The 26,916-nt window shown below is 37.0% G+C and overlaps 1 protein-coding gene across 3 annotated transcripts; it reads right to left on the bottom strand.

Moving 5' to 3' along the window:
- Positions 1-1,586: 1,586 nt before the first annotated feature.
- Positions 1,587-26,277, bottom strand: LOC136829742 (methylcrotonoyl-CoA carboxylase beta chain, mitochondrial-like). 3 transcript variants are annotated; one of them, XM_067088563.1, is made up of 13 exons: positions 26,143-26,277; positions 23,055-23,257; positions 22,519-22,683; positions 14,318-14,496; positions 13,916-14,030; positions 13,484-13,628; positions 12,491-12,636; positions 10,541-10,676; positions 7,487-7,601; positions 6,822-6,992; positions 5,170-5,295; positions 4,378-4,491; positions 1,587-4,078 (listed from the first exon to the last, which is right to left on the bottom strand). In XM_067088563.1, the coding sequence occupies exons 2-13, from the start codon at positions 23,242-23,244 to the stop codon at positions 3,995-3,997; spliced, it is 1,686 nt and encodes a 561-aa protein (XP_066944664.1). In that variant the 5' UTR covers positions 23,245-23,257; positions 26,143-26,277; the 3' UTR covers positions 1,587-3,994. The 3 variants fall into 3 exon arrangements, with proteins under 3 accessions (XP_066944664.1, XP_066944665.1, XP_066944666.1); XM_067088564.1 differs by having other exon boundaries at positions 25,593-26,243; XM_067088565.1 differs by lacking the exon at positions 26,143-26,277 and adding an exon at positions 25,915-26,008.
- Between the last annotated feature and the right edge of the window lie 639 nt (positions 26,278-26,916).

Raw genomic sequence — 26,916 nt, 5'->3', positions numbered from 1 at the left:
GAATGGAATGGAACACAGAATTTAGGCCAATGACCCAGTGCTGGGACCTATGAAGTCATTCAGTGCTGAAAGCAAAACTGAGAGTAGAAAGGGTTGAAAGGTTTAATGGAGGAAAACCTCGCATTTGCACTATGAAACAATTGTTTGAAGAGGGTGGATAGCAGGATGTAAGAAAGAGAATATGAATGGAGGTGCAGTTAAAGGAATGAAAGGGGTTGCAGCTAGGGACCGAAGGGACGCTACAAAGAACCTTAAGTAATGCCTACAGTGCACCGCATGAGGTGCACTGATAGCACTACCCCAAAAAAGAATTTACCCTTATAACCATGCTATTGATCGCATTTATTCTCAGCTTTCTCCTCTCACTAACATTTTTACTTGTTTCTGCAGTTTCTCTTCATTATTCCACTTCAGTGCAGCATCATCCGTACACATCAATCATTTCACACTCCATAACCAATTTTATTCTCCCACAACTAGCATAGATTTACTGTCCTTGCTCTGATTTCTTGTACTACTCCATTCTCCATTCATAAAGATTTTAAACAACCAAGGAAACATAGGATATCATTCTCTCAGACTTCCTTTTACACCAAACATATCAATCTGTCATTTCTGTTCGTTATTCTAAAACACTCTTCCACTCTATTGTAAAAATTTATTTGCTCTGAACAAACCTATCTTTAATACAGTAAATCAATGCTCACCACATTGCCTCTATTGATTCGATCATAAGCTTTTCAAAGTCCATGTGCTTTTCATATAACTTTTTGCATTTGCTTCCAAACCTTTCGCATAAATGTTTCATAGCAAACACTTGATCCAAACACCCTCTTCCTTGTCTAAATCTATATTGTTCCCACTTATCAATCCCATCATTTAATACTTCTTCCCTGGTATACCAAGTTAAGTCATGCTGTTATTATTCTCATAGTTGCCTGTTTTACCCTTCACCTTTCCTCTGGAAATTTTCCTTCATGCAAGCAAATTTTCCCTTGTAGTCCTGGTGTCTCTACATTGTTCAACGTCTTTGTTGAACTCTGTTTTCTGAAGTCACTTCCACAAGAATTATAAAAATTATGCTAACCCTGGCATTTTCAAACTACTTATTTAATCAACCCAAGATTGGTTTTATTTCAGACAGCATCTCTTCCGAGAGTCCATTGGTTCATTAACCTTGAGCTCAGCATTTACTTACCTGAGGAACAACTTATTCTCCCTGTAATTCTTCCTTTCCTTCTCCCTTCCATTTTCTTTTGCTCTCTCACTTTCTTTGTGACTAGCTTTTCCATCTCCCTCTATATCTGTTACATGACCTTTACAGTAATGTAATTGTACATAACATAACCTTATCTATAAATCAAAAGCATACATCATTATACTTTTTTCCTAAAGGAAATATATATATGTTGAAGTGCCATTATCCAGCCTGCTGTCAGCCTCTTTCGCCACTGGATCCCAATTTAAGTTAGCAGAATGAGAGGCTCGCTACTTGCTGTCTCAACCATCTCTTAAATTATCATTACCATAATAATACACTAAAAAATTTGGCATTACAAGATCTCAGGGGTAATAAACATAAAAACAGTATGGAGCACTGTTTATTTACAGTTTCAACCGATTAAAAATACTAACCGTAATATTACAAAACTATTGTCTAGCTTTTTGCTATGCATATAAAATTCTTAACTTAATTGCATTGATTAAGTTGTATTATATGAAGGCACTCTTAACAATGAAAATCAGCATAAATTTCAAGCTGCCCAATACCTCTGTTACTGTAAAAGGACAAAGTGAATGCCTCTGATTTCCATCAAGCAAATTGGAATAGTATTTTCTTTTGTGGAACTAGAAATCAATTCTGCAAAACCATTTTCAGTCTCAAAATATTCATCTTTGTTATTTGGTGACGGCAAAACTATATTTACTCACTGTTGATTCTTCTCGAGATTTTGACTAAGCACTAAATAAGAGCATTAATAGTCTTATGGAAACACAGTATTGTTCTTGGGCAACACATTACTTAGACTTACAAAACTTATATTAAGAGAATATTAATTGAAGTTAAAGAGAAAAACACAAAATCTAAAAAGCACATATTATATTACTTGTACAGAAAACCACCAAAAGTTGTTGACGTCTGTTTTACATTACATACTCTGTATAGTACAGGAAGGTTACAGTCTGTCTATCATTAACCAGGCTTTTTCTGTTCACTCCCCCTTTTAGTCTCTTGATGTAAAAAGCTGGCAATACTGTATATGATGAGTACATGTGGCTCTATATTTCATGCCCTAACCCACTACCTGTTCCTAAGTCCATGTCTACAGATATTCATGATTTACTGTAATTGTTCTTGCAGTATTTCTTTATTTATCCATAACCTATTTTTTTTAAACTATGTATATTTACATTATTTATAAAATAATACATTTCCATTATTTCTTTCATAACTGGAACTTTTCATTACCGCCTACTGCACTAAATGTAACACAGAAATTCTAAAACCAAACATAAATACTTTCAGAACATTGCACAGATACAAACCTATTACTATATGAAAGCCTTAGCTGGCAGTGAAGGTGCCCAGACCAAATTGTAAGTTTCAATAAGAAATACGTTATGAGAAAATTCGATAGACGGTAAGATTTGCACCAGACAGAACCCCCTTTTCACCAGCTATATGTCCTTATTTTTAAATTTCCTTGACTGGTGTGTGAAACTCATTGGCAAGGCTTTGTGGGGGAACTTTCTGTAAATTACTGCTATTATTATAAATTAGTTTAAGGAGACCAGGTAGTTACATTTGTGCTCTCGTGAGCTTGCCCATAGGATAGTTTATTTAAATAAGGAGTAAAAACTGCAGCAAGCTAATGCTAAAGAAGTTGTTCAAGTGGGTAGGAACAGACCAAAGGGAACACACAGAAAGTAAATGGTAGAAAGTAATCGCCCTGAGGCCAAACTGTGCTGCAAAGACATTTATTACCATCAACAGCTTGCAATGTAAGGCATACAAGTGACATCCCCAACATGGACTTTCTGTAATTCTGCCTGCAAGTTCTCATTACATCTCAATTACTAATGCCTTACCATCTGAATTAGTTAAGGCTAATTGGATACGTGATCCTGCATCTTTTTCTAGCAGAGGTCCAGGAAAAGAAGAAGAATGTAAACAGTAAAAGAATGGGACCTAACGATAAATGAAATGATAGACAACCTTCTATATGGGTGGAGACTTTACATTCAGGGAAAATACAAGCTGAAAAAAAGTTCCAAAACTTGGCAGCAGGTGAAAAGAAACTGTCACTGTTTTGTTTCCCTTCTCCAAAGTAATGAAATAGATGACAATATGTACAATCAGTGATTCTACCCTTCTCATCTGCTGTAAGAGGGCCTCAGTGCCTCATTTCTATATGTTCTCTACTACTGTACTTTGTAAGTTGATCAGAATCTTAGTTTTATTTGTAGTTAACTAGACTTCTGAGTCACTTCTATAATCTCATACAGGTGGCCAAAATAATCTGTTCCCCAACTGGAAGAGAAAACTGGAACACACCAAAACCAAAGATGTTGGATTCTAGGTAGGACGATCTCAAAGGAACCAGAATATACATAAAAGGCAGAAAGTACTGTAGCTGAGGGTTGAAGAGACGCTATGTAGAACCTTAAGAACTGTCGTCAGTGAGCCTTGGTCTATCTACACAGCATGGATATAAAGACTTTCATGAGGTAATAGCTTTGTCCCTTGCATGAATGCAAGCTTATTTCAACTGTGCTACTAAAATCAAAAAATACATGGCAAAGAGGTAGGTCTTGGACCTGCCAAGTTTGAGCTAGCAAATAGAAAGACCCTGAAAAGTTCAAATATATAGCACCAGTTTATTTTTGTATGGCTATTTGAAGCCATCATTGTGGTAATAAAAATGATGAAGTCTTTTATCTACAGTCTCCCTAAAAATGCTGGAGTAAATTACATATTTACATATGAAGGTTTCTAAAGCCTGAACACTGGGAAATCCTTTGAACTATTCACCAATGTTTCTTGCTGTTGGCATATTTGCAGGCATTTTGCAACAACCTGCAAGAGAAAATGGAAAGTCCTAAATATGAGATGCTCTTTTCAGTTTAAATTTGTGACTGATCATTTTACGTAATTAAACATTATTTTAGCAAACATGTGCAATGAATTTCACAGCCTTATTTCAGTTTTCATATAAATAAAATACTTCTTATTACAGAATCTTATAGTAATATACTTCAGAGAATGGATCAAATATGTCAAAAACAAATCATTAACAAACAGTACAAAAAAAAAAAAGTTCTTAAGTATACTTCATTCATATACACCACTCTATTTCTTCAAAATGCTACACTAACCTTCCTTGTATCTGACGGAACAATGATCCCATCTATGAGAGATTCTGCTGCCATGTAAAATGAACTTCCAACAGGAAAATTAAATGCTGAGAGAGATCTGGGTTTCTTTTTGTCCTAAAAAATAAAAAAAAGACTAGGTAAAAGCTTAAATATAATGCGTAATTCCTAATTACAGTACAGCACTAAAAGCTTGACTCCAGTAAAGTCAAAATATCAATACAAGAATGAATAACAAAATCCATCATGAATGAATTACTGACACTAAATGGATTAACATACAAGAACTCGTGCACGTATACCTAAAAATTACGAGCAATTCCTTCCAGAAAGTGATAGAAAGTTATTCATTGTAAACAAGTATATCAATGTATTTACACTTTACCTTGATACAAGAATGACCTTCTGGGCTTTCTACTCTCTAAATGAAAGAGCTAAAGAATGTGCTTTAATAAATCTGACCTGACCACCTGCCGTCACTTTGAATTGAACAATCTGTAGATATGTGTTATGAAGGTACGGATGCAAGATGTTAAATAAGACGAATTTGCTACATTAAAATATAGTTGTAGCCTTTTCAGTTTAAGTAGAAAATAAAAATGGAAACATGAGAAGTAATCTAGAAACGTTAATGATTACTGACTTTATGTTACCTTGAAATTGGAGATAAAAACCCTGAAAAACACTTTATTATTCATTTCTTCATTACTCGTGTTAAATATCATACATACGGAAAAAATAAAACACTTTACTGACTCACTATCAGCAATACTATTGTACTGGTGGATAGCTCACCTTTCCACCTGCACTTGAAGCTTCTGCTGGCTTTGCAGGAGCAGGTACACAAGGTGGGTTTAAAGTGTGAGTCACCGTAGTCCCCGGCCATGAAAAAATGAAGTTCGGGGAAAATGATGGACCACACTGAAAGAGAAAGAATTAAAAGCTATGTAAAAAATTTATATGAAAATATGATAACTTATATGACTGTCCTATCGATGTTACATTCAGAAATGTTATAATTATGCTCACTTTTACATGAGCTAAATTATAACATTCAAATTATAATAACTAAAGTACCGAATTTTTTGGTCCCAAAATCATATCCTTCAGCTTCAAGGATATTAAATTAAATCTGTACCAAGATCAAAGTTAATTCAATCTCCAAAACCCAAATGGCTTTTTGCAAGACTATCTTTAAACTTTCAAGTGGTCATCTCTGTTTCTACAATAAAAGATGTCCAACTTATAAGGTAAATTAGTTATCTAATACAGCAGTTTAACCAGACAACATAGTCAGTCAAAAACTAGATCTCTAGAGCCTGGAAGGGGCAAAATATGTAAAACCCTGTCAAGAAATACAAGGAACAAAGGTACTGGCAAATATATAGTCCCTCTAAACAATTCCAACACATTTTGGAATGAAGACTGCGCTGTGAAAATGGTCTGAATTTAAGCCACAGCTCAATGAAGCTCTTATCACATTTACAATTTTATGATTAATGTATAGCATTCAATAAAAAGTAGTGCAGACACAAACTACATCCATTAATAAATACCTGAAATGTAAGTATCAAAGACACATACAAATTACTGCCAGTGAGACTACAGATTCAAATCATTATTATTAATTCATCTGATCATTTTTAGATATGAAAAAATTACACAAAACTACAAATTGTATTCAGAAATACAGTACTTTACATCTTTAACTCATGATCATGTACTATATGAACTGGTGCATAAAGCAGAAATATAAGCTAATTGTGTAATTATGCAGATTCTGAACACGCTGAAGGATTTCTTTATTTAAGAAGTTTAAGAGGCTGGACAGTTAAGTGGGAAAAGACCAGAGGGAATAAATAACAAGTGGAAGAAGGAAAGTAATGCAGCTGGGGTACAGGGAAGCTGCTTACAACAGCATCAGCAACCTGCAGAATTCCCACTCCTCTTCCTAATCTCTCTGGCATCCTTCTATTTTTTTTTAATTACTTACGCAAGGGCTAACATTTTTCCTTCTATGTGCCTCAACATGAATGTGTCCATGGATTACAACTTCAAGGAATATAACTTTCAGAAGTAATATTGATATACCACTGGAGAGAGTCAGCATAAACACCATTGTCTTGGTTAAGAAGACTGAACTTCAGAAAATGCTTACATTAATATACTAAATTGCAGAAGAAAATAAAATTGCAGTATGCACTTCAGCACACCGGCTAACACCGTATTCTGTATTAAATGACATTATCTGACATGGACATATGAATCAATATGCAATCTACACAATTCATGATATAAAAATATACCTCCACCTCCATTTTCCAAAACTAACTTTCACAGCAACACTTTCTTAAAAATGATTAAATTTTGAAATCAGTTTGTCAGTCATATAAAAATGCATTAACTGCACGAGTATTTACAACACAAACTTTAATAGTGGCACTAACCATAGTGTAATTATCATCTGCATGACAGCTCCCGATATTAATGGTTATCTTCGGGACGGTTACACATGAAAGAGCCCCCATCATGGCAGCCCTTCCTTTGATGGCTTGATATGACTCTTCAGCGGTCAGACTTTTCACAGATGACTCGTAGGAAGGTAAAGGGCCAGAATTCTGAAATACTGGAAGATCAGTAAAAAGAATCCACATAGGAAAAGTCATTATCAGTTTCACCCAGGTAAGGTAAAAATTCTCATGGGGATGGTCCACAATGGAAGTAAAACACAAAATGATTCATTAAACAGTGACAGATTCTACAGTAGGATAAAATATGGTGACATTACATATACAAAAATAAAGGAACTAGAATACAATACAAAAGTGCAAGCCACTGAACTGATGTCACCAAGAATCAAAACCACTCACGTCCAGTTTTACACAGGATGCTTTTACATGAACAACAACTAATAAAGATAGCAAAAGTTTTGGTAATTTTTTTATTGTAATCGGACAATGAAAACCTAACCATTCTACATATTTCTGTTCCAATCAGTTCTAAAATATACCCTGAAAAATATTCAACGACAAAATTATTGTGAAATTTTATGTAACAAGAAAACCAGCACTACATTTCTCCCAGAAAAATCAATAGACACCGTAACACTAACCTGCAAGAAAATAACAGGTAATTTCCTTTGTTGACATATCTGCAGGAAGTGAGATCCTTTCAATCCATCTTGATAAGTTAAGGGACCAGCATTAGCAACCACTCCAACACACCTCCTGAGATTGAAGCTTTGAATCAGCTTAACATACATAAACACAATATCACTTTGGTCTTTATGAACAATATATATAATGTATATAACGCAATAAACAAGTAAAAGATATTCAAAAGATCTCACTGCAAGCTTGCTTCAAAGTGCAAATTTCCTCATTGCAGTACATTTTTAAAACCACTAATTTCTTCAATGGGAATACTTTGAAGATCCCCTAGAAAGTCTGTTCAACTTCCAATTCCATGAAATGTTTGTTGCTTCTGCATACTCACAAAGACAGGTTCCAGGAACCTTAGCATACAGGTGTAATCTACAAAACCTCATGGTTTTCCCCAGTGCATCAATGACCTTTTCAAACCCTCTTAAGACCCAAACCAAAAAGCTATAGCAATTATTTTTCTTGGAAACTGAAAGTAAACAAAACCTACTACAGCTCACAGACTCACGATGAAAGAATGTAACCGATTCTAAGATTTCAGTCGTAAAAATTATGTTAATTTAATATGTACAAATTCAAGGAAATACCCAGAATGAGGAGTTTGTAACAGAATAGTAAAGGATAAGAAAGAAAACAGATATAAAAAATCTTACTCACTTACTCACTATAGTATCAGTGGTAACCTGTTATAAAATTACAAATTTTTGAGTAATTTGTATTTTTCCTAAGTTTAACTAAAAACAAGGTGGATATTGGCAGTTGGCTACCAATGGTAGGGGAGGAATTCCCTGCTATCCAGTTGGTACGAATTCACTTTACCTTTTCGTCCAGGAAGCAGAATGAGGGGTGGCTAGAGGTGGGCCATTTATGTAAAGACCTCAGGTTTGTATGTTAGGAAAATTACATACTCAAAAATTTGTTATTTGTTCCTACACGTATAAAAACCCTTGGTATTTACGTAGGGAGACTTACTTCTTGGTGAGAGGATTCTGAGCAAATCTCTGAACTGACTGGTAGTTCGCCTCACCTGGGGGCTCTTTCCTGGTCATGTAAGAGCAAAGGAAGAAGACCCATGCCTCTGATCTGTTGGACATGAGTGATGCTCAACTGCCAGAATTCTGGGCTTTTTGAATAGATGAAATATAACATCACTGATCTGAAGACAGGCTTGGATGAACCCATATTGTCAGGGACAATAAAGCTGAAGATAACCAACGGGCCTGTTCATTGTCAGTCCCTCTCTCACCTTGCTAGAGAGAAGGTAGGATCTGCATCTATTAATCCAAAAAGAGCTAGATTATAGACAGGATACTCAGTCATCTAGAACACCTGCATGCACACCTGTCCAGCACGTGACAGCTTGTAATCATCCCTTAGAAGGGTATAAAAGAGAAGGCAGGATGCCAATCCCGCACACAACCCCTATTTTGCAGCTGTACACCTCAGGTGAGATGCCACCTGCCCTCAAGAGCTGGGTGAGCTATATTACTATTGAGCAGATACTATAGGACCCAAGGAAAAAAAAAAAAAAAAAAAAAAGAGTCCAAGGATCTATGGGCAACGTCCCGAAGGCAAAAAGGAGGTGAATGTGGCCTGTCGTGACCGCATTCCCGTCCTTAGTACAGGCAGTCCCCGGTTATTGGTGGGAGTTCCATTCTGATGGCGTGATGATAACCAAAAATTGCTGATTTTTGGTTATTGGCACCTCTGTTAGGTATGTATTGGTGCTAATACCCAATTATTGGTGCCAATAAGCGGAAATCGGTGATTTTCGGTGCCGAAAATTGCCGATTTTCGTTGCTAGACAAGCGCCATAAAACCGGATCACTGATAACCGGGGACTGCCTGTACCTGTCCGACAGGTTCTTCCTGAATGCTAGGGGCAGATCCACCAAGTCAGCTGTGGAGTATGTCTATTTGATCATTATATAAAGTCAAAAGAAATGGAGCTCTTGGATACCACTTCTTGGTCGAGCCGGAACTAATAACAAGTTGTCGGCACCTAGTTTGGAGATGAAGTCCTTACGTGGCAACACAAAAGGCCTTTGGGCACTTGGTAGCCTTTAGGGTCCTTAGAAATGGAATGCTCATACACTGTTGATCACCCAGCAAATAAGGCAGAATGACGGGAAGTCATAAGCCCAAGACTTGAATCATGGATTTACAAGACATCTCCTAGGTGCCAACAGCATCTGGAGCTCCCAGGAGGTCGCCTATCCAAGTACTGACTAGCCCCAGCGTTGCTAACCATGGATGTGAAAGACGTCCCCTAGACGCCAACAGCATCTGGTGTTCCCAGGAGGTCACCTACCCAAGTACCAACCAGACTTAATCGTTGCTAAACTTCACTGATTGAACGAGAAGCAATGTTTCCATTGTGGTATGGTCACTGGCTGTTAACCCACGGTCCAGAAAGGAAGAGCCAAACAGTAACAGCTTCAGTGTGTCGTGACTGAAGGACTAACCCTACCATCTTCCTAGATTCAAAAATCCTTTGGAACATTGAGGTTGCACCCTTTCTTGCAAATTAAAAGTTTTGTTGGTGCTTAGCAGGGAGCAAATGCTATTGGGGGACCTGCATAACTTTTATAATCTTATATTTTTTTGTATATCTGGAATTTTTACTTATCCAAAGTCTCAGATATTTTAGCTTTCTATTATTCTCAGCTTCCAAGCCTCTCCCTCACCACTTGGCTGCAGCATAAACAATGGGTTATGCAAATTTTAAGTATTTCCAAAAATACTCACAAAACTTGGATACCACATTCTCTTTTTTAATATCTCAATCAAATGTATTACTTGCATAATACAAACACATGACACTTAAAACTACTGGCCAAATAAATAGAATACATATAAACATATCAGGCTAGCACACTTTCCATCTAAAACAGCATTATTTCAAATACTTTTTATTAGAAGAATACTGCAATGGTCAGCACCATATTACACAAAACACTCAGTAAAACTTGTTAGAACATATTTGTTTTTTATTTTTAACTTACCCTTCAATAAATGCATATCCTGTAGTAAGATTCTTCCCATATTGCTGCTTGAATTCACGGAATCGTCCACCATCAACAATCCTTGCCATGACTGCATACAATTTTTGTCTGTCAATAGTTTCAATGCCACTTAAATCTGCAATTTACAAAAACCATAGGTAAGTACAGCTACAGTGAACCTCCCGTATTCGTGGGGGATGCGTCCCATGCCCCCCCTGCAAATAGCTAAAATCCGCGAATACTTAAAACCCCCCTAAAAACACTTAGAACTGCCCATTTTGATAGTTTAAACACAGAAAAACCCTGTAAAAATGCATATACCTGAGTATTTTAATATTTTTATCACAAAAAGTGCATTTATTCATGAAAATTATATGAAAATACAGAAATTAGTGAATATTTCTCAGTGAAAAATACCGTGAATGGGCGAATTTTCCGCGAATAATGGCTAATGTTCCACAAAGAAACCCGCGAATGCGTGAGTCCGCGAATCATGAGAACGCGAATACAGGGGGTTTGCTGTATAATGAAAAAGCTTAAAGCACACAACACAGGTTCATGTTCCCAGTTAAAAAACCCTGTGACATTCAGCCAGTGCAATGTATGCATAATTCAACCACTGAGATAAGAGACAGTATGAAATGGAAGCCTTTCACAGTTTTATTTACAAACTGTCAAGTAAAATAAATAAGAAACTGGTTACACTTTGGCTTAGCTGTTAGAACAAGCAGAGAGACAACCCAAAAAAATTTTCTACAAAAGTTTCAGTATCACAACATACTCTCAGCTGTACTACAGTAACTTGAAAGGTATCTGAAAACTTAGTACTGTACTTAAATACCTTCACAAGGTATGTGAACTCTCTCATCCAATCTAAAAAATACTTACTACGATATTTCAACGCACATATAATTTACAACATATTTTGTGTTTGTTTTAATGGCTACAACAGCACTTCACAAAGAGGTTCATGAAACCAAATGATGCTCTAATGGCTGTCTTCTTTCATAAACAATGTCTAATGTACAGAGTTCCATGCTGGGTGAAAGGAATATCTTTTGCATAGAATCATTTGTACCACTGGAATGTATCTGAATCTGTTTAGCAATACTCAGTACCTCCTTAAAGTCAACTGGTCAGGTTTCTTGAGTAACATATTTTGGGTAGAAGCATTTTATTTGGTTTACCTTCACCTTTTGACAATTTTGACAAAGTTAGGGGATTTATGTGAAAGCATGTTTGAAACCCATGTTGATTTTCATTTACAAATAGACTTGATATTTCTAAAACAAAATTAATTGCTGTTTTTCAAAATTCACAAATTACATTAATAATCAGAGGCAATTTAAAATAAAGGGGATTCTCAATACAGTATACTCAGCTTTATGTTCCCTGACTGATGTGTCAAAAACCTGTGAGGTCAGAATGTCCTCATGAAGGTACATGTATTGATTAAGTGAATATTCTCAATGAGTGTATGCAGTACTTCTTACATAATATAATATGGATGTGTTTAAAATTCATTTTCAGCTATCTGTACGATTAACTTACAAACTCTGGAACATTTTGTTAAACAAAACGGGCATTAAAAATTACAATTTTTTTTGTAAAACAAACTTACATTGAGCAGTTCTTTTAATAAGACTTATAAGTTTATATTCTGTATACTTAGATATAGCAACATCATTAGATAAATTAGCATAGTGGAACACAGTATCACAGAAAGTTATATAAAACTGTTATATGGGCCATTGTATGCTATACTGACCTAGTGATAAGCTGGACTTGACAAAAGCCTCTAAGAACCCAACCTATTTGTAAGGAGTGGAGTTCATTTACTCAAATCCACAAGTTACTCTTGCAATATGGAACTTATTATGTAGTCATGATTAGATATTTGCTTAAAATTTATTCGAAATGTCTAAGTTAACAAATCTTAGACAATATTACCGTTCAAAGCGGATGCATCCAGAAAAGGATCCTCAGCTTCTGGTGAGAGGCTAACTGGGTCTACATTCAGGGTTGCAACCAGATCACGCAGAATCTCAAAGCTCTCTTCTTCTGTCGAGGCAAAATAATCGGTGACACCACTCACGCTGAAACCAAGAGAAAATAATTTTTTAAATGTCTTGGATGAATTCCACATCTCTATAAATAGATTAGTGCTGATAACAATGTAGAGAGGAATACTGTACTATCTTCAGCATCATGGATCTCAATTATTCAGAATACAGGCAGTCCCAGAGGAGTTCCGTTTTTACACCGCTGTCAGTAAACCTAAAATAAAGAAAAATCGTCGAAAAATGTCAAAAATCCTAAGAAAACCTTACTTTTTTGTGTATTGAAAACAAGATTTTTGAGTTTTTCATCACAAATTTTTATTAAACGTTTTGGGAAAAGTGTGAATGTCACCATCCTCTTGCCGGGAAATAATTTCTGATGAAGATGATATAATCGAACGTGTAAGTCGGAAATAAAATACTGTATCTTGTTATATCATCCACTGATCCATTGATGCGAGGAAAAAAGCTATATCCTTAACATCCATGATCCAGTTATGACAGTTAAAGCTGACATATTTTCACAGAAAGACTCAACCTGCTCTCTGTCAGTCCAAAAGATAATTCACCTTCTTATGCAAACATCCAAAAGCAGCTAACTTGGTTTTTCGATGTGAGACATGGGTAGCACGGCTGTGTTTAGTATTTCTGTATCATAGTTATAGAACTGCAAGAAATACTGGCAATTGTTGAGTTTTCTAATGCCATGACTTCATCGATCAACGAGGTCAATAACAGCAAGAAAACTGATGTAAAGTAATAAACTTATGGTAGCAGCATTTGAGGACCTAATTTTGAAGCCTTAATTCCTGGTTCACAATTTTGCATTCTATAATAGTTCACTGTGTCATTTTTCCTAGAATTTCCAGTTCCCACAGATTACCTGCAATGGACTGTAGCTCCCCCCAAATTCTCTGCTGATATTTCTTCACCTGTTGCAGCCTTCACCAGAGGTGGACCTCCTAGGAAAATGGTTCCAATTCGCGTAACAATTGCAGCATCCTCACACATTGATGGTTGATATGCACCTAAAAATATGTTAGAATTTTTATACACTTTTACACAAAGGCAATGTAAAAGTAAAAAGTCAAACAGACCAGGAGAAAGTACCTGAGCTACAGACCAGGAGAAATTACCAGAGCTACCTCTTCAAGGTAGAAAAACTTTAGGAATGTCACCACAGAGGTTTTAAAGAACATTTCAAAAACATTTCCCTGGAAATAAGTATCTTCAAACATTAGTTATATACAGTTTTTGTGGGACTCCACCAGAAATTACAGGGACCTTGATTATAAAATATTCTAAGACCACTTACCACCAGCTGTACAAGAACCACAAACAACAGCCAATTGTGGGATTCCTTTGGATGACATGACAGCAGAATTATAGAAGCCACGACCTCCGTGTTTCTTATCAGCAAACAAATCATGCTGAAAAAGGAGAGAAGTAATTAATTCCAAATTATAATCCTGTTTAATACAATAATGGTGAAAAAGTATACACTACAGTAACTACAACTATAGCTATGAGAAATTTATTGCAAAATTTCAAGTCTTGTTACAATTCCGTGAATATCACGGAATATATTGTATTTAAGGTTATCTGTCAAAAATCATTGTCCGTTCATTTACTTATTTTAAGATAATAAAAGGTTCTTTCAACTCAAAAAAAAACTGTGATGATATTCAGCTATTTAAAAAATGACATCAGCATGTACCTGAAGTGGTAAAAATCCTCCTGCTGAGTCAACCAAAAAAATACATGGCAGACGGTTAATTTCACTCAGTTCTTGAGCCCGCATCAGCTTCCTGACTGTAATAGGGTAAAAAGTGCCACTTTTGACTGTCCCATCATTAGCAATGACCATGCTGTATCTTCCATGAATCTTTCCAATACCTGTAATTGGAATTTAAGAAAAAAGTTTTGAGTAACTGGTAAAAAATAAAAACTTAATCTAACATGTTTCATATGAATAAACATGTCATTTTTATAATAACATAAAGTTTTATGTATACAGGCAGTGTTATTGGTAGGCTTGGTTATCAGCAATCTGGTTTTACTGGGCTTGTCTAGCAACGAAAATCAGCGATTTTCGGCTCCAATTTCTGTTTATCAGCACCGATAATTGGGGCCGATATACCTAACAGAGGCGCCAATCCCCAGTTATCAGCGCCAATAAGCACTGAAAATTGCCAATTTTCATTTAGTGGCTGATAGCCGGGGACTGCCTGTACTTACCAAATAATTACATAGCTATTAGCTTCTACTTTACGCTGCAGCTCATAATTTAAAAATCAAGGTAGCGCTCTTATGCTTTGGGTGTAGGTAGCTTGCCCCACCCACTTTCAGGGAAGAATAGTTACAACACAAATAAAGAGCTCAATTTGTTTATGCCCTCTGTCCATGAGAGGGGAGGAGGGAGGGCTCTGATCATGTAATTATTTGGTAAGTATATATAAAATGTTATTTTATTAAAAATGTCATTTTTATATAAGCAACTTACCAAAGAACATAGCTGAATCCTACATTGATAGGACTGGGATAAATACTAGAACTCAAAATAAGACAGAGATGAATTCAAACAGAAATGTTGCATTGTAAAATGCTTTTGTGTCGGAGTTCAAACAACAGGTAGGAATACCTCGAGCTCCTCCCGATGAGTGATCATATGATGCTTGTAGAAAAAGTTTCGGGCAGCAATAAAATATATATAGTTGGCGTTGTTGGTGGCGTTCTTCCCATGCTTATTTAAATTTATGACCAGATAAATTTAAACTAAGCCTTAAAATATTAATCCAACAAAGCATAAAAACAATGCTGGGAACTGCAGGCTTTCCAAAAACAAGACAATCCTTCACAAGGAGGGGATTAAATTAAGGTATTCCTCCTAAACAGTCCCCAAATTTATACCAGCTGCAAAGAATGGGCCTAATGTACTGCATTTCTCATACACTGTCTCTTATCACACAGGTAATTACATAGAAAAACTTGCATCTCCAACACATGGATTGCAAGATCATGGAACAAGAGATTCCGGCAGCCTGGCAACTGTTCTTATTTATGTAATTAAGTACACACGATACACCTTGAACCTATAGAGCGTTCTGGTTGGTTTAATATCTGCCAAGCAGTGGCTGCCGAAAGCGGAAAAATTTTTTTTTTTAAAATCAGCATGCTTAGTTTTTAAGATTAAGAAATTTTTTTTCATTTAAGTTTTATGATAAAATGAAAAATATCATTATCATATATAAATATTGGAATATATGACATTTAAAAAACTCGTATATAATTGTATTAATTTCAAAACGGTTGTGATATAATCTTGTTTTTCATGATTTTGGTTATAACAAATTTTAAAACAATCAAAGCAACACAGAGAAAACAGTTTTCATGTGTACCTGTTACAGTACATTCTGGTAGTGCTTAAAAGGCTAATTGATTGAATATTATAGACTGTAAGTGTTTTAAACAGTTTTCGACCATTTGGTCATAGGCCAACTATTTTTGATTTACAGTATGCATTTAAAAATGTAAAAAAGTGCACACATTTTTATGATAAAACTTTATGTAACGTTATTCAACTCTGAAAGAATTTAATTGTGATTTGTGTAAAGTTTTTTAAAAAGGCATAAATCGGTTGGCTAGGTAATGACTGGTGGTCAGGAATGGATTAATCCATTTTCAGTTATTTCTTGAAATTTTGGGAGAAATTAATTTCAAAACTGATAAAAGCTACAAATGAATCTGTTGTATTCACATGAAATTTCACACTTCTGGAACGACTAATTAAAACGATGCAAACATTCGAGAACCGAAAGAAAGATGTTTCTACTGTAAAAAATTTTTTTTTTATTAAAAATGTCATTTTTATATAAGTAATATTACCAAATAATTACATTGCTGAATCCTACATTGATAGGAGGTGGGATAAATGGACATATACTACAACCATGAGTTATTTTCAAAAACCCTCAGAGACAATGACCGGTGGGAACTAAAACACAAACACAGCGACCCCAGGCTTTCCGTAAGGAAAAAAGTTTTTTCAAAAAAAAGACGAAATATTACAATCCTTGGTTGCACAAGTAAAGATTGGGATACTAGAATGAAAGAGAAGGTATTCGTTTTTTACCTAAACTTCGAGTCAAAGTTAAAAATGACCATGCCAGCTGCAAAGAATGGGCCTACAAATGTATTTTCTGTTGCATTTCTGAAATTACACTGTCTCTACATCACACAGGTAATACAGAACAGTGCAAAAATTACGACAAAACTGATTTTACATCTCCAACACGTGGATTGCAAGATCATGGAGAGCAAGAGATTCCATTTGAAAACCACTGAGGTGGCAACTGTTCTTATCTCATGGGAATTAGCTTTACACACGGGTAGGGTATCCTCTTGAACTCTATAGAGTGTGATTTGGAAACCATGGTCCTTAAAAAGAAGGTTATGGCATTTTTGGATAACGGACATCCAGGATCCTTAACTGAACACCAAAGATCCTGTGAGGAACCTCCAATTCTTTTAGTTCTCTCCAAATAAATCTTCAGAATCTTCATGTACAGAGCACTCTTCCTGATCTGCTGGACCCAGGATATCAGCCAAGCTCTTGACAGTAAACGAACGTGGCCAGGTATTAGAAGGATCTTCGTTCTTTGCCAAGAACCCTAAGGTCTGAGAGCACACTGCAGTCCCTTGAGAAAAGCCTACCTTCTTATCAAGGGCATGTAATTTGCTAATCTTTTAGCAGTAGCTAGAGCCATTAAAAGCAAGGTTTCCCTTGTCCAATCCCTTAGCAAGGAGGAATCCAAGGGTTCAAATGGAGGGCCCAAATGCCAATTAAAGATCACATCCAAGTTCCAGGCAACTGTCATAGATTTCTTGTTTAACAAATTTAATGATTTAATCAAATCACTAATGTTCTGGGTTGTAGACAGGTCCATTCCTTTATGTTTGAAAGAAGAATTTAACATAGCCCTGTATCCTTTAATGGTGGATGTAGCCAATCCTTTGGAAGACCCAAGAAACAGTAAAAAGTCTGCAATTTGGGCTAAAGTCATTTTAGAAAAGGAGATATTATGCTCTCAGCACCAGCCTCAAAAGACTGCCCACTTGGCCTGGTAGACTGCAGCAATTGCTTCTGCAGCTTTTTTTGAAACACCCTTCGCTCTAACAAGCTCCCAGACAGTCTGAAGCCTGTCAGAGCAAGAGTGGATAAACCATGATGAAAACGGTGAAAATGAAGCTGTCTGAGAAGATTTCTCTTCTAAGGTAACAGTCTTGGGAAATCTACAAGAAGGCTGAGAAGAGCCAGGAACCATTCTTTGTACGGCCAAAAAGTAGTCACAAGAGTCATCGATGCGTTGTTGTGAGTGATGAACTTCTTCAGCACTTCCCTCACCATGCTGAATGGGGGAAAGGCATAAACGTCTAGGTCTGACCAATCCTGCAGCATGGAATCTGTCACCCATGCCTGAGTATCTGGAGTTGGGGAACAAAACAGAGGAAGACGATGGTTTTTGACATTGCAAACAGGTCTATTGACAGCTTTCCCAACCGTTTCCACAGGTTAGTGCTGTGGATTCAGCGTCCACTCCGTCAGTAGAAACTGTTTGGCATGACTTAATTTGTCCGCAAGGACGTTCAGTTTGCCCTGAATGAAGCAGGTCACAGTGCTGGTACTGTTGTCTTGTGCCCACAAGAGGAGATCCTTGGCTGCTTCATAAAGCGAAAAGAAGTGTGTTCCCCCTTGATTCCTGATGTAGGCCAGCACGGTCATGCTGTCTGATTGGACCAAGACTGTCCTGTTGAAGGTTGCTGCTGAGAAGAACTGAAGAGATAGCTGTATCGCCTTCAGCTCCTTCCCATTTATGTGTAGGTTCCTTTCGCCTGAGGACCACATCCCAGAAACTTCCATGTCGTTGAGTAGAGGCCCACCAACCCAGACCTGATGCATCTGAACACAATGCTAGATTGGGGCTCAGAGGGAGCAGAGACTTTCCTACTGAGAATCTGTCTTCTGCCAGCAACCACCAAAGGTCCTCCTTGATTTCAGGAGTGATGGGGAAGACAAACGAGTTTGGGAGGTTCTTCCTGCGCCAGCCGGTGTGTAGCCTGCCCAATGGCGCAAACTTTTCGATGGAAGACAGTGTTTCCAGGAGGCATCCACTCGTTGGCCGAGCAGAACGGACGAGAGATGAAGTTCAGGACTTTCTTGAGGCAGTTCTGGATCCTTTGATGGGACGGAAAAGCCCAAAAATTCAGAGAATCCATCTTCATCCCCAAATAAAGAATTGAATGGGAACCAGTCAAATTTCTTGAAATTGAGTAAAAGCCTCAAATCCTGGGTGAGTTGGAGCACCTTCTGAAGGTCCTCTGTGCACTGGGATCTCGAGGGGGAGCGTAGGAGCCAGTCGTCTAGATGTAGACATACATTTATTCCCATTAGGTAGAGCCACTTCGCCAGAGGGGCGAGAACACAGGTAAAAATTTAAGGGGCTGTGGAGAAGCTGAAGCATAGTGCCAGAAACTGGAAGACCCTGTCCTGGAAGATGAACCCCAGATACTTCCTGGAGTCCAGGTGCACTGGAACGTGGAAGTATGCATCCTGCATACTGACCGTCACCATCCAGTCTCCCTGATGGATGGCCAAAAGACTGACTGGTTCGTTTCCATCTGAACTTTGTTGTTTGAATGAAGAGGTTCAGAGCACTGACATCCAAGACAGGTCTCCACTCTCCCAATGACTTGGGAACGACAAAGAGGTGGTTGTAAAACCCCTCTGTGCTTAGATCTTCGGCCATCTCCACAGCTTGTTTCTCGAGCAGGGCTGAGACTTCTCGAGACAGGGCCGATAGCCTCTCCGAGCCTATCTAGTAGGCCGTCAAGCTGATGGGTGAAGTTGTTAAGGGAGGTTTCTCCCTGAAAGGGATCGCATAGCCCTCTTTCAGAACTTTAAGAAACCAAGGTTTCACACTCCTGGCCTTCCATTTGCTCCAAAAATGGAGGAGCCTTGCTCCGATGGGGACACAGAGGACAGGGTCCTCATTTATGATTGGTGGGTTTGATTGTAGTCTTCTTTGTAGGTCATACTGACAGAGATTGGTCTGTGGTAGGGATTGAAAGCAGCCTCTGCCTCCTCAAAGGGCTGCTGAGACAGAGGGGAGACCGTCCCAACAGCAGTTGAAGTCGAAGGTGCTCATGTTGGGACTCTAGATCTCTTGGTCGACTGCGCAAGCAAGTCTTGAGTCGATATCTTTTGAAGTTTGGCCATCACTCATTCCAAGGTTGCTTGAGGGAACAGACTAGTTTTGTCCAAAGGAGCAATCAGGAGGGACAATCTCTGAGAGGGAGTGACCCCTTTAGTGTTAAATGAGCACTATAAAACCCTCTTCTTGAGAAGTCCTGTCGCAAAAATGGTTGCTAACTCCTGGGCATCATCTCTAACAGCTCTGTCAGCGCATGAAAGTAGCCCTAACCAACCTGAACGGAAGTTCTCCTGCAGAGTGGTGCAATCTTCAATCTATTTGGCCAAAGCCCCTACAGTCCAATCGAGGAAACTCAGGACCTTGAAAACCATGAAGATGTCTTTGATGAGGTGATCCAACTCAGAAGCAGTGGACAAAATCCTGGTCGAGGAGAACGCTGAACAACATGTCGCATTGATGAGACTGGAGAAGTCCCCTTGAGGGGAGGCACAAACTCCCAAGGAAGGAGCTTCTCCAGTGGAGTACGACAAATACTTCTGTCATATTAAACGAGAAGGAGGCATACAAAACACTGCTTTCCCCACCAGATCTCTCTTCTCCGCCAACCAGCGATTTTCAAATTTTAAGCTGTCGTGTAAGTAGAAACTAACAGCTATGTAATTACTTGGTAAGCTACTTTTATAAAAATAAATTTTAATTATGAATAATGCTCACTATGTGATGGGTTAGCAGAGGAATTCAGACATTCTTAAAATAAGTAGTGTTAAGTTGGCATTAAACCAATTTGAGAAGCCTCTGTCAAACTCCACTATTTTCTATTTCAAACTTTGGGGAGCTAAAGCTATTCAGTGGGGTTGGGATATGGGCACTCCATTTAAGAACGAACCTCTTATTTGTATTATAAAGTAACAATGTAAATTGAAGGTCTGTCACATTTCATCAGCATTCTGTCTGAAGGGATCAAATGGAAATATGGTCACATGAACCAAAAACCTTTAGTCTAGAGATTTGTAAGAACTTCTATAGTCTAATAAACTTAGCCGATGCTTGCTCATCTTGGTAAAGTAGATGTACTAAGGATAGTATTGGGTTATTTTGACTCTCACCTTGTGCACTACGAAACTATGTTTGTTGCAGACTTGGTTAGCTCTCAAGTACTCTTACTATTACTAAGGAATGCACATTTTCCTACCGAAACAATAATCTGCTAATCTACAACTAGTAATCATTTCAGGAGTGCATTCATGAAATGATAAGTGGTGACCCCATGATAAAATGAAGTGATGCCAATTAGATAAACACCTCAGACATCCTACTCCAACAACTAGAGTGATAGGCCTATTACAGTACAGAACTTTTGAACTGTTCAGAAGCCAGGTTTATTTCCTTCAGGTACAACTTTAGAGTTTTCACTGGGGAAAAGAAGGATTCATTTTAGTTTCCAAAATGAAACTCCACAGTGACAGGATTGTAAACAGAGCTGAAGTAACCTTGGTTCTTCCAAATGTGATTCTTGGTCATAAAATCCATAAAATTAGGTCTACAAGTGACTTCTGCCTATTTTCATCAAGATACACAAATTGTGCAAGCAGAAGTGAATATTAACAGATAAGCAGTTTTGGGTGTGAGATCCCAAAGAAAGCTGCTTCAGAAGCTCCAGTTCTCTCATTAGGCTTCTCAGGACCATTTAAGGTTCCATTACATTCTTCAAACTTTGCTAGTAAAGATAAACTTAAAAAACATGCTACAGTCTTTGCTAAGCAGTCACAGTATTTTTGGTTTAACTGATAAAAACAAGCAGAATACAAATCAAAGGGATCAACAGGGGCTCCTTTCAACTGACTTCATGGTACTACCTTCTTTCCTAGGGTGCATCACATGACAAAATCACCCTCTGGCAAGGAATACAGTAGGGCATAAAAATAGGAAAAACTAGCATCTTTTGTCAAGGAATCATGCATAAGAACAAATCCACAGACTCTGCTGAGGAATTATGCATAAAAACACTGACAAACAAAAATATACAACTACAGTATACACTAGTGATTTTTTCTTGGAGAAGCACCAGTAGCTGAAAGAAATCAGGTCATAAATATTATATGAAAAATAACAATAACAGACAAATTAAACAAGGAACTGCATACTATACATAATTTTACCATCAAGTCAAATAAAGCAAACAATACTGTACAGTACATTGAAGAGTATTGCATTGCCAACTGTTATCTGTGCAAACAAAACTAACAAAAACTGACTGAAAAAACATAGTTCAACAACAAGCAGCCCAAAGCCACACAAAGAGTGCTGTATTACAACAAAATTCACGTGCAACATCATTAACAAGATGCAAAAATAAATTGAAAATACTAAACACCAAATATCAAACTTCCTCCAGACCTCTAGAGACAACATAGATGCATACAAGGTGTGGCCGAGTGAGCAATACTCAATGCAAGTCAGATCTGATGAAACTTCAATTAATTATAGAAAACGTCCGAAAAGTGAGGTGGGGGGAGTATCGTAGCCAGGGAGGTCTCATCTATCAGCTAACTGTTACTTAGCTTCTTTTAAACTGCTAATTAATTATTACCTTTCCAATCTTCACCAGGCACTTCAAATATGAGTGACAGTGAGAGTGCTTAAAATTTGTAAGGAAATCTAGTAGACTACAGTATATTTTATGAAATTATGCACCCTAGAAACTTACCACAAATGGCAGCAGCTGACGGAACATCACCATAAGGTTGACCCAACCCAGCGAGCAGAGCAAACTCCAGAAAATCTGTGTCATCATCCAAAATATATTTCAGTTTATCTCGAACCAACATCTTGCGATTTCTCTTAACATGTAAGGCGATGCCCTTTTCTCCTCCTATATAAATAAAAAATTATTTAAGAGTAAAATTAGTCTAACGCAGTGATAACAGAATGCTGATATAAACACCTCTTGGTAACATTTGGATAACAACAGTTTGCTTTGGTGATTTATGGAGATACATTACTATTTTTACCCAAGATGTGTTATGATCATTACGGTACTGGTAAGTCTCCTTAATTTAAGACATTAAAATACCAGAAAAATTAATGAAAAAGCATTTATTTATAAAATATTGCAAGACAGACTTGTGCCCAAGATTTGAAGGTAAACATTCAATCAGTACAGAGAAATTACATGTTACATCATACTTGTAACGACAGTGTATTAAAAGTTTAGAGAAACAATAGCAGGTACGATTTTCTAACCTCCGGCCAAACAAATGCCACTAAGTTTTTGAAGCTCAGCTAAACGATCCTCAGCTTTAGCCCTCCCATCTGCCAACTGAGGACAAGAAACATCAATAGTGTCCTGAAGAACGGGAAATGGTCGGGGTCTCGTTGACAAACTTCTGGTAAGGGAAGATGCTGTACGTCCCACCAGGTTTTTCATCAACATTTTGAACTTATTTCTGAAAACAGTATAAATTATTATAAAAATGAAAAATTGAACTGTGAATGCACGACAAAGTTGTGCCACAACAATAGCCAATATTTCTCTTCCTTATCCTAGCTCCAAAAATTGTGCATCAATTACATGAACACACGAAGGGCCCTCTAAGTAAAGTTAGGATGTATATGCAGGGCGAAAGAGTCAATAAACAGTAGACAGCACAGACATGAAAAGCTTATGTTGGAAAGGATGATTTCACTCATCACCTAAATAGTGTTTTTTTTTAGCAGAAGAAAGAAGCATCATCAATGGCCACTGTGAGTATTTCAACGAAGTTAATATACTTCAAATATTTTTTTCATTCCATCATAACATATTTGCTTTATTCTTGGAGATATCAAGTAAATTTCCATTTAATGTACAGTGATGCATTCTTTTATCAAAAGTTTATACATACAAGTATAAAAATGAATGCAAAATAGTGAATTTATGATACTTAGTTCTAAGTGATACAAAACACTTTATGGCAATTTACATCTTTATGTGCAACACTTGCATAGTTAATCAATCAAAAAGACAGAAGTTTTCTGTTTATATGATCATACCCTTCAGAATGCTTCCAAGCTATCTTCAATTATCTACTACTTTGCTGGTCATGGTTCTAATGAACTAGAAATGATACGCCTAATCTTAATGTTTACAAAATTAGGATAACCTTAAACGAATATATGGACATGGTTTAATAACTTGCCATTAGACTCTGAACAATAATGACACTGGTGACAAAATTCAAGTCACACATGACTGTCCTCATGTGAACCGACATTTAAGGGTTTCTATTTGGAGCCATTTTGATAAGAAACTAACCACATTACTTCACTTAATACAATGCACAGTAAATGGTATAAACTTGTGTTGCAAAAGCTACGTAAAGACTTTGTATATAATGAAGTATAAAAAAATACTGTCAGTAAAATTAACAAGAATTAATTTTCTCAAAAAATCACTTTACAGTCCAGTAATCCTCTCAAAGAATTAGTTGAAATCATATTCTAAGTATATAAAGTTTATTATTCACATGAAATAATACAGTATTGACTTTCAGCTCATGGGCTATCTACCCCAACATTAAAATACCTTTGGTACAGTGCAACAGTGGAAATGGCTTCATGCTACCAGCTTTAAATAATACTGTACAGTTGTCTATTTTACAACTAAACTAACTCGTAAGTGCATTATAGGCCAGGCTATGCTAATTTATAGTTTATTGTATTTTGAAACAACCAAAGCTCACCTAAGAATCTATCCATGATGAGCTATTTTTATGATAAAATCTATGTCTTGCCTAAATAAAATTCAACTAGGGTCGGCTAACAACAGCTAAGTCTACTATCCTAAAACCCTAAGCTACTCCACAGTATCAGAGTACATTGACCTAGCTGGAGGGAAGCATATCATTGGTGGCTCACCTTTTAGATCACTCTAGTCAAATAAGATATAGATCTAGATCTAGTCTAGGCTACTTACGAGAGTTTTTTTGGGCCTGCAAAATGAGATTTAGTAAAATTTTACTTTTAACCATTATCGTATTTTGAGCTTGAAAATACCATTTTCTTGTGTTTTAAAGTGTGTTTTGAATATTTCTGACATTAGTTTTGTTAGCAAATGAATACTTTTAGAGAAAGTTAACCCCATCCTTTTATTCAGCAATTTTTGGGCCATGGTAAAACACCAAAACGAATTAAATACAAGGATGTATTTAACTAATCTAACCTGAGTACAGTCTTCTTACCTGGCTGGGGGGTATTTAACAGCCTGGACCCCCCACCTACCCAACAATAGAACAGAATAGAATAGAATATATAGGATTTAGGAAAATGGACAAGCACTGGGATCTATGAGGTCACTCAGCGCTGACATGAAAACTGACAGCAAAGAGGTTTGAAAGGTGTAATAGGAGAAAACCTCACAGTTGCACCATGAATAAATTATTAGGAGAGGGTGGAAAGAAAGATAAAAGACAGAGAATATGAACAGAGGTACAGTAAAAGGAATGACAAGGGTTGCAGATATGGGCCGAAGGAACGCTGCAAAGGACCTCACGTAATGCCTAAAGTGCAAAGCCCGAGGTGCACTGACAGCACTATCCAATATGTGGTATCCAAAACTAGGATGCCAAGTACTTACCTAACCCTAAACCTCCAACCTAACCTACCCTATGACACCTGAACACTTGCAACCTAATCTAACCTGATCTTGGGCACCGGGTCCCTACCCCATGGCATGATTGAGTTAAAAAAACATCCATTAATTTGTCTTTAACTGAATAATAATTATAAATAAGATTAACATACTCAGACTGGTCTGGGTCTCGCCTGGATGTTGACGGCCGTTCAGTCAGACTGAGGGGGATGCAATCCCCCAGGCTAAGTAGAAAGCCTGTTCCCTAGGTTAGGTTAGGTTAAATCCACTTGTGTTTCAATCACCCAAAATTCATGCTTTGACACCGTACTCCCTCAATGTGGGGTATAAGGGGGGGGGGTCCATTAATTTAAAAGTTCCTATTAGCTAACGAAACAACGTACCTTAGTAACGTTCACGGTTCATATTAAAATGAGCCTTTATAAAGATATTTTCATGTCCGAATTAAGATACTTGTTTAAATTAAAGTAATACCTGAGATCTACTTTGCTCTAACACTTCCCAGTGATATAGATGATGAATACACAACGTAATATTAAGTTAGAAATGGTTTAGGGGCCATGGCGGTCAAACTATGCCAGATTAAATTGAGAAAGCTGAAATGCAGACTAACATTTCGTGGTCAGACATCATCTCATTCACGAAAGAGCTAATTAAATATAAATGAGAAATATTATCCTATCAAATAAGAGCTTGCTTTACCTATTAATTATATACCGGTAATTGAACTTTGTCCTACTTATCAGCTGATTGTTGTCAACTAAAATAAAAAAATTTCCACCGTCGAGATCTCGGGTGCTTATGGTTCGTCATGGGGAGTTCTACTTATGTAACTGCACCTCCTAATTGGCACATAATCCCGAGATATATTGTTCATTTATCTTTTTTTGTCATCTTCTTATAATTATTATACTGTCTCGACCACAGCTAACTGGTTGAGAATCAACTTAATTTTTGGTTTAGTTCATAATTTCTAAAATGGTTATTTTTCTTACAGACAGAGCAAAATGCCGGTACTCAAGTTGCATTTGATAGTTTCTAAATTGCTTCACTTATTCTTTTAACTTTACCCTTCCCGTTAAATTTTAGAGGGTCTCCTATTCGCCCTCATTCCGTCCTTAGGACACGCCAATTGCTTATGGGAGCGTGAAAAAGTCTTAGAATTTATCCTTCTCTTAAAAAGGAAATATCAAATTTGGTATATTACTGCATAAACCTTTGTGTATGTGAGTTACGAAGATCAGTACAGACACTGTTTGGAGAAGGATTAAAAGTTAACATATGTAATGAGTTTGTAAGCCATACTAATTACTTGAATAGCTGTAATTATATTTTGCATAATACAGATAGTGGAAATATTTACAACTTGCAATTTATGACTAAGTATTAACTATCTTCTAGTTTCCTGCAGAAATTCTTGACTCGTAATTCAACGTTCCTCTTACCACGAACGCAATTACAGGCACAACAAATTCC

Source organism: Macrobrachium rosenbergii, chromosome 45 (assembly GCF_040412425.1).
Source record: "Macrobrachium rosenbergii isolate ZJJX-2024 chromosome 45, ASM4041242v1, whole genome shotgun sequence".
Lineage (NCBI taxonomy): Eukaryota > Metazoa > Arthropoda > Malacostraca > Decapoda > Palaemonidae > Macrobrachium > Macrobrachium rosenbergii.
Note: the sequence above shows the minus strand (reverse complement) of the source record. Positions and strands in the feature narration are given on the sequence as shown.